The sequence below is a fragment of the Rhopalosiphum padi genome, chromosome 2, assembly GCF_020882245.1.
Source record: "Rhopalosiphum padi isolate XX-2018 chromosome 2, ASM2088224v1, whole genome shotgun sequence".
NCBI lineage: Eukaryota > Metazoa > Arthropoda > Insecta > Hemiptera > Aphididae > Rhopalosiphum > Rhopalosiphum padi.
The window spans coordinates 23385218-23394324 of record NC_083598.1 but is presented as its reverse complement, the minus strand read 5'-3'; the positions used below and the strand labels follow the sequence as shown (position 1 = coordinate 23394324).

Here is a 9107-nt window from a genome sequence, read left to right as displayed (position 1 = left end):
TTTTTAAATTAAAAAGTTATATTATATTATAAAATAATTAACATTAATATTCCATATACTATTCATAATTCAGACTCTCCAGTCTTCATAGTCCATAGGAAACCATAACGAGAGGGCAATTTAAATTATCTTCTAAAAAATATAGTTAAAAGTTGTAAATATGTAATGATAGGTTAACAAATTCTCCCTAGTGGTGTCCATAGGCAATATCCCCTATACCATCTTGAATTACCTACAGTATATCCCATTTACTTATTGAATTACTTATGTATTTATAATTTTATGTAAAGATGGTAAGTTTCTTATGTAAAAATTAAAAAAAAAACTTCCTATGTTCATGATTCTTATTATGTATGTATTGTTTGAACAGAAATCCAAAGATACATATAACATATTTAATAAAATTATCTGTTTGTATGATGCAGTAGGTATATATTAAGATAAATAATATTATGTTATAAATGAGGTATTTATTTTTAAATCATCATTTCGCGAATTTAATTTTAACTAATAGTTTATTAATCATAATAATTATAGATAGAATGTGCTTGCTTGGTTACTATAGCTTCAAATGTGATTATAATAACAGTTGGTACTAATTAACAACACTTTTATTCTAGTCTCAACCCTAAATTAAAATTAAATTTGTAATTTACACTACTTTGCATACTTTTTATCGCCTTGTAAATTTAAGATAAATATAACTAAATAAATACAATGGACTATGATGTAAACAAATTTACAAAATTAGTTATTTACCAAATAATTAATGTTGATTTATATAATAGCTAGATGACATGGAATTGGCTAAGTATAATCTTAAACAAAAACGAATTAAAAACTGGATAAATATCAGAAATCAGTCAAAAGACCCCAATACCAACTCCGAATCCAACTCGTCTGAACTATATGAAAAAGAAAAGAAATTAATGTTTATAGGTATCAATAATCTTATGACTCAGCTCATAATCGATAGAGATCGTTTGATTAATTCCAGTGAGTACCTATAGTAACAAGCATTTTTATTTAATTATTATTAAATTGTGTCATTACTATTAATAAACTAATATTTACTATGATATGATTATATTAAGGAATTTACAGAACCAATTCTGAGGACAAAAAAATCTTCGATGATTTTAATAACCGCATGCAATCAGCTCATAACATTATTAATCAGCTAAAAAGTTTGATACGATTAGAAAAATCTTTTTGGATTGGAATAAAATATAATAAGAATACAACAAAAACCAGACAAAGTAATTATTTTGGTATCTAATTTCCAATGGTATTAGCATCTCAAATTACTATAATATGAATAATGGAAAATATTTTCAACATATTTATACGAATCAATTTTTTACATATTATATGCCAGTCTATATAGAAAAACATCAAAAGAAAATAGTGGCATTAATAACAGGGGAGTAAAGTTTTCATAGTTGTAATTTTAGGGGCAAATATGAAATCAAAAAATTTGCTTGCTGCTTTAAATCAAATCTAAAATGTAATAGGCGTTGCCATAATATTATCTAGCAACAAAATAATAAATTGTATATTTTGTGTTGTTTATTTATTTAATTTTATTATTAATAATTCTCAATACAAATTTATCTAGTTTTCTAGAATGCATTATTATTACAACTGATTTCAAGTGCCACAAGTTGTTACCATTAATAAAAATTATACATATACGTATTATTTGTTACGTCGTGTGTAAGTACAGATTACATAATAAGCTATATGCTACCTACTAAATATCCGTTTCGTGAAAAGTTATCCACATTGTGTAATTACTTAAATTAAATTCCGTTTCGTGAACTGGATAAAAGTTTTATCCATTTCATAAAACGGGACAGAACGCGAAATGGATGCCATGTTACCAATTTAACAGAAACTAAAAAACAAATAAATTAAATAAATTCATATTATATTACCTATATTGTTTTTAATTTGTTAACCCATTAGGTACCTATTAATAACAAACAATTTTTAAATCCACGATATGAATACATAATATTATTATTAACGTCATTAGCATTAATACGATAACTTTATTATAGAATTAAGGGAATTTAGAAAGAATATAAATTGGATGCAGAATTCAATATCTTCAGTTGTTAATAGATATAACGAAATAAGAATGTTTTTAAATCTTCCAAAGGACAATTTGTATACAGAAATAAAAAATCAAATGAAACCGTTTGAAATAAATTATGTGTCTAAAAAAAGAAGAGAAGAAATAGTATGAATCAAATACGCCATACGGTGTTACATACCCACTTTAAATATAATTATAATTTTTATTGTTAAGGAACATCGAGCTAAAATTAAAGAAACAGAACTAATTTTATATGATTTGAGATCACCAACGGAATTGTTAAAAAATAGAATTGTAGATCATGGAATAACTCCAACTTATCGGTTCCTTACAAGAAACACATCGGGTCAACAATTTATTTACAACTACTCGTGTTCATTGTTTGGGATGTATGGTGAGTGAATAATGTAATTAATTGTATTTTTATGAAGAGTATCTAAAATGTTGTTTAGTTGAAGGAAGTGGTACTAGCAAGAATGAAGCAAAGCTAAATACAGCTTCTGAAATGATACGTTCAATCATAAAAAAACAACTAAATCGAACTCTTTCACCGCATATAAGAGCTTTTAACGATTATGAGTAAAAAAATTATATTAAATATATTTTTTGTGCCCTTGTAAGTACATATTAATTGCATTTCTGTATAGATTAAAAACCCTCAGTCCGTTAATTAAGTTTAAAGCAAATTATGTGGATGAATTGAAAGATGAATGCGTTAAAAATATGCACCAACCACCAATATATACACTTTTATCAGAGCCCAAAAAAGATTACAAACTGTCAAACCATTATTCAATCCAATGTAATGCGATGGACTTAGTTGCAATAGGTATTTAGTTAAAAATAATTTCCTAAATGATTATTATTTGATAAATTTATTAAAAGTAATACACATTCCATAGGACACAGTAACAAACGATCAGCGGCCAAGCAAATGGCAGCACAAAATATTATCAACTTATGGAAAAAATTGTATCCAAAAATGCATATGACATAGATATGCTATCTATGTAGAACAAATATGATTAACTTTAAAAAATACGAGATTATACAATTGCATCTACAAGGTGTCCCGTGAGGATTTACCCATTGCGATATCTCCTAAAATAATGGAGGTATCATAATTATGATTTTTTAATAAAATTCACAGGGACAAGAACTACAAATATTTCATGTTTTAATTTATTTTAATGTTTTGGTAAAAAAGTTAAAAAATATATATTTTTATTTAATTATTTAAAAAAAATTTGAAGATAGCCATTTTGTAGAGTTTATTTTTATGAAAATATTGACGTTTTAATTTCATTTATCTCCTGATTTTGAATATTTTTTTTAGTTTCGAGAAAAACTGTGAATTACACTGAAAGCGTTCGCCGGCCGTAAAGTACTATTCGCAGTTTTTTTAAAAATTAGAAAAAATATTAAAAATTAGGAAATTAAAGAAATTAAAATGTTGAAACATCAGTATTTTTAAAAATTGAACTCTACAAAATGGCTATCTTCAATTTTTTAAAAATAATTAAATAAAAAATATATTTTTTAACTTTTTTACCAAAACATTATAATAAATGAAAACATGAAATATTTGTAGTTCTTGTCCCTGTGAATTTTATTAAAAAATCATTATTATGATACCTCCATTATTTTAGGAGATATCGGAATGGGTAAATCCTCACGGGACACCCGGTATAGGCAATTATCAATCTATTTTCATGAGATTTTCATATTAACTTTACAAGAATTAATGTTTCTTTTATCTATATGTTGATCAAATACAAAATTATAATTTTAAAATACAATTAATATGTTGTTAGTTAATTTTCTAATTAATTCATAATAACTTACCTAGTTGAGCATTGTAATAGTAAAAACTAATAACAGTAATAACTTTTTCTAGTTAATTTGAAGAGTAATCCTCTGAATCAATATTAAAAATAATTGATTTTTCTTAGCTGAAATGAAATTGTTATTAAGAAAATATAGGATGGAAATGTTTATTATATATTTTATCCACTATGCAGTTCAGTTTAAAAATTTTCGAAAACATTTGCAATGAAACATGTTCATCCCCTTTTCTTTATCAATATTTTAAAATTCTTGTGATTTTTTTTTTTATTACTTAAGGAATTGAGAAGTGTCTTGTAGAGATACAAACTTGTGTTTTTCAAATTATAATACCCTTTTTAAACAGTTTGGTTAAGTATTTTATATTAAAATGTATATTGTTGGTAGGTGTAAGTATACCTCCTATATTCTTAGCCAAATAATATAGGTGATTTGTATTGATTACAAGAAAAAGGGGTACATGACCATGTTAACTATTTCGTATTATTGTTGAAAGTTATCTGAAGAAAATCTAAAAATTAAATAAGATACCGACATTATGAATATGTAAGCGTCATCTGGTGACAAAAGTGAGTTGGTTGGTGAAGTATTTGTTAAAAAGTTCATAGCGACGACGGTAGAAGACGCTGCTCTAACCAAACATCAGGTCGACTTGACTTATTTTTACAGTTTATAAATAATACTTAGATCGTGCTTAGAAGTTAGAAGTAAAATTTCATGCTTTATTAATTTTAATACCCTATTGAGCTATATGAATTTTTTTTTTATCGAATTATTGTTTGAAACATGTACACTGATATACTTAATTTCTGATTGAATACATGCAGTTATTCACAAAAGTTTAAATTAATAAATAATTGATTTGATTTTTTTTTCAAATACAACGAGAAGATATTATTAACGATGGGGAATTTTAATCTTATATCAAATTAACTAAAATGTTATTATACTTATTTTGTTTTCTGTTTGCTCTTAATTTAGTAAGCTATAGTAAAATGTATTGTAATGGCTGAAAATATAAAGTCAAACATTAGATTTATTGCTATCAAAAATAGGTAATAATTAATTAGGATTAATAGTTCTAAATTTTTTAAAATATAGCTGGTATATATATTTTATGATAGATCCGTAGCAAACGAATTGCGTCCCAAGATCTTTTTTCATACGAATTGCGTCCCGATAATTTTTAACAACTACACTAATTGCGTCCCGATAATATTTAACTTCTATACTAATTGCGTCCGATGTAAAAACATTATTTTCCTTTCCATTTAATACAGACTTAAGACTGTCAATAGCGACATAAAATATTATATTGCTAAAGGTAGTTTAAAAATATTGTACTTATCGTTTCGTAATTATGTAAGTATCTTTTTGTACGTTTTTAAGTACATCAATAAATTTGTAGATATTTGGATGAGCAGAATAAAACATACCGTTAAATTTTGAATGGAAAGCTTTACAGATATTTGTTGTCCGTGTAATTGACTAAATATTTTAAAATATGTATACAAGGGGGGGGGTGAGATAAACAGTACAATCAGTGGAATCGATATTTAGATATTATAAACAGTAGCCGGTGGATTCGATATAAAATCGACGGGATCGATTTACACCCGTATAGAAAACCCAGGACGTAATTAGTATGTCACAAATCGCAATTTTTATATCGGGAGACAATTCGTATGCAGCCAATAGATCTACAGTGGAAATTTGATTATTATACAGAATGTCAATTTAAAAGTGATTTCTTATTGGTTCCATATGGTCATGTACATTACACATATTTATTTTCAATTTTTAGTTTTCTTAAAAACTTAATGAATTACATAGGTTTTTATGTTGTTTATTTTTTATGATAAACGACCCAGAGCTCAATATATTATATATATAACAACAATATACCACTTAGATAAGTTATGTAATAGGCATAGTAACTAATAATAACAAATCAACACGTGTCAAACGCGAAGGTTCATTATTGACAAGTCATTCATACAGTCAATGAATTTGTTTTGAATATTATTAGCCGATCGATGTGTAATGAAACATTTGAGGTAAACTTTGAATGTGGCAGACTATAGGACCTTAAAATTAATTTTATCAAAAAGAAAAAGCGAGTTAATTGAACCACAAAAGAACTTATTTAAAGAAAAAATGATTGTAGGTATGCTTGCAGACTGCAGTTTGCTTCGAGTTTAAATTAAGAATACGGAGTACAGGTGTGTAGTCGTGAAAAAGGGAGTCAATATTGAGAGCGTATTTCGCAAAGTTTTTGGACTTTCGTTGGACCCTTTCGACTTGTATATAATCATCAGCAATATGAGTGTCCCAAATGACGATACCATGCTCAACAATGGGTCTGACTGTAGAGCACAATAAAGTGCTATCAAATAGGAAGAAAAGTTGAACTCACCAGATACACTTTGAATAAATTCCAAGTTTATTGATGATTTTTTTTTAATGGTCGTGTATTTCATGTATTTATTGTATTTATCGTTTTTGTTTGTTGCGATTTTTATAGAGAATGATGAATGTTGAAAAATATCACGATGAAGTTTAAAATAACTAGTAAATCATTTAAATGTATCGAAAGTTTAAGAAGTATTATTTTATCAATTATGTACATGAAATTATTTGCTCAGATTGATTCAAATAATAATAGATATCAATTTAAAATATTTCAAAAAAAAAAAAAAATTACACTAAGTTTTTAATAAAAGTATCTAGATATTTCTATCGTCGATTTTAATAAGTATAAATAGTATAATCATAGTTTCATAATAATAATATGTCAATATTATACAGCTTTTGACTTTTATTCAATTATTATTTTTTTTAAATGATTGCTCATAACACTGAAGTGGGTCTGTTTAAATGGCGCCTCGTTATAATAATATGATAATACATATTGATATTTTATGACACATAAATTTCGAAAAAAAACTTCACAGACGGATGGTCAACGCCATAAGAAGTTTTTGTATAGGCATCCAAATGTACAGTTGTATGACATTTTTATACTGACCGCAAATTGTATACTATATGTGATCCTGGTACTATATTACGATATGAATAACCTGTCCACTCATACAATAATTACAAATTTAATTAAATTTATACGATTTTGGCTGTCGAATGTGCTCAGGATTTCGTGAATTGGATCCGCGACTCCGCATTTAATGCCCAATTCTGATGTCCCGCAACTTGTCTTAACACAATGACTCGAAAATAGCCGTAAACTGTTGTACGATAAGACCGTCAGAAGTCCAAACGCACACAATATAAAATGTATTCCGCGTAGCGATAGATTGAGTACGATAAACGATTGTTCCCTTTTGGCCGAACTATTGAACGTGCAAACGTACCTACATCAAAGACTTATGCTGGGCGTATTTCGATTTCTTCCCATGTTGACCTTTTTTACCTTCTTTATGCTCCGATTGCTATCTATTTGTAACAGCTAGGCCGTAAAATGGAGCATGTATTCCGATTGCATCCCAAATGCAACTGAACGAAAAATACAAGTGTTCGACTGCGTATTGATTAAAAAAAAAAAAAAATGTTTTTGATGCAAATGTGAAGAGCAGTGTTAACAAAATATTACGTGTCAAAAAATAGTTTTACTTAAAAACTATACCCATATTTTAATACCCAGGTACAATATTTATAAGTTATAAGTTATAACTGTTACACATTTTCAGCAATATTCAATAGAACTATTATTGGCTGTAACGCATGTAACCAATAGTTATTCAATGGTCTACATATAGTGTAGGTAGTTGTATAGTACACATTTTTGTTTAATAGGTAATAATATGGGTATACATATTTAACAAAAACAATATGTTTAAAATTGTATTCATTTATTTAAATTTAATACCTAATATAATATTAAACTCAAAATATTTTCTAAATTATTATTATTATTATTGTTTAACTTACTTTAAACTCTAATGAACACTTTTTAAAACACTTAATTATAATTAACATAATAATATACATATGCATATAATTATATAAATAAAAAATTAATTTCAACAATGGTACTCATGGTGTAACACTAACTTTAATGATTGCCTCAATAATAGTCATTTATATTATTGAGTCTAAATAAAATATTTTACAAATTCAACTAAGTTGTCTGGTCTACAGAGCGTTGAATACGTTGATAAATGAATAACTGCTATTCAACATAATACGTAACAATGTAATCATAAGTCTATGCGTGTGCATGGGCGTTGTTATGACATTTTTCTCTATCCATTTATAAACTTTTAACTTAGGAACACGTATACATAAGAGATAAGATGAAAAATTGGTTGATGTTTCCATAAACTTTCAAAATTAATAGCTGATTTAAAAAATTGTTTCTGGATACCTACTTAAGTTTCATACGAAATACGGACCAATACATATACGTTTTATTTATTAATTACCTACCTATCGAAGTAAATTTTATTACAATATTGCGAAATCTGTTCTGATTTAAATGGATTCACGTGTTTGAAAAAAAAATGTAAGTTTAGGAGTAGCTATGTTGTTATTAATTTTTTTGTGTCAATGTAAAAATGCATACAAATGTAACTAAACAGTTCCCAACTATGATATAATTGGGGCTCTAGACACCACTAGAGCTCTTTAGATTCCGTTTATCCGACGGAGAATTTTCACTTTTTACCGTAGGCACTACTGCTAAATTATGTATATTTAATAACATCAAGTCATATTATATCCATCTGTGCAATTGGGTAACAGAGGTTCTTTATTCAATGGCACCAAAATGTCTTCAACTGGTTTCATTCCATCTTCTTTCCATTCGTCTCTCACCTGAAAATAAGTTAATATTTTCAGTAAGTTATATAATTGACACCAGTGTATTCATTTATTATTATTACCTTCTCTACTTTGGAAAAGACTCTTAATAAATTATTGCCTGCAAGTTTTTTTATTTGATCCTCAGTCCACGAATGGTTACTCATTAATGATGTTAATAGCTGAGGATAATGCGATACGTCTTCAAGTCCTTTCGTAGTGCTGAAATCATTTAGATCGTATAATACAACACACCGTTATTAAAAAGTAGTTTTAAATGTACTATGACAATAATGTTTAGAAAATACATTTTCAATATGATTTTAATATTTGGTTTAATTAATTA

The 9107-nt window shown here is 26.7% G+C and overlaps 2 protein-coding genes across 2 annotated transcripts in view; one reads left to right on the top strand and one right to left on the bottom strand.

Annotated features, from left to right (window-relative positions):
• Window positions 1–717: 717 nt before the first annotated feature.
• Window positions 718–3098, top strand: LOC132918917 (uncharacterized). Its single transcript, XM_060980275.1, has 8 exons — window positions 718–729; window positions 789–996; window positions 1095–1259; window positions 2064–2245; window positions 2315–2495; window positions 2554–2680; window positions 2749–2930; window positions 3004–3098. Exons 1-8 carry the CDS (start codon window positions 718–720, stop codon window positions 3096–3098), a joined length of 1152 nt encoding a protein of 383 aa, XP_060836258.1.
• Window positions 3099–8558: 5460 nt separating this feature from the next.
• The window catches only part of LOC132921825 (dipeptidase 1), a 140427-nt gene continuing 139878 nt past the window's right edge, over window positions 8559–9107 (bottom strand). Inside the window, exons 12-13 of the mRNA XM_060985050.1 lie at window positions 8845–8983; window positions 8559–8776 (exon numbers count right to left, since the gene is read on the bottom strand). Coding sequence (XP_060841033.1) covers window positions 8666–8776; window positions 8845–8983 — 250 coding nt within the window. The 3' untranslated portion in view covers window positions 8559–8665. The remainder of the gene's footprint in view (window positions 8777–8844; window positions 8984–9107) is intronic.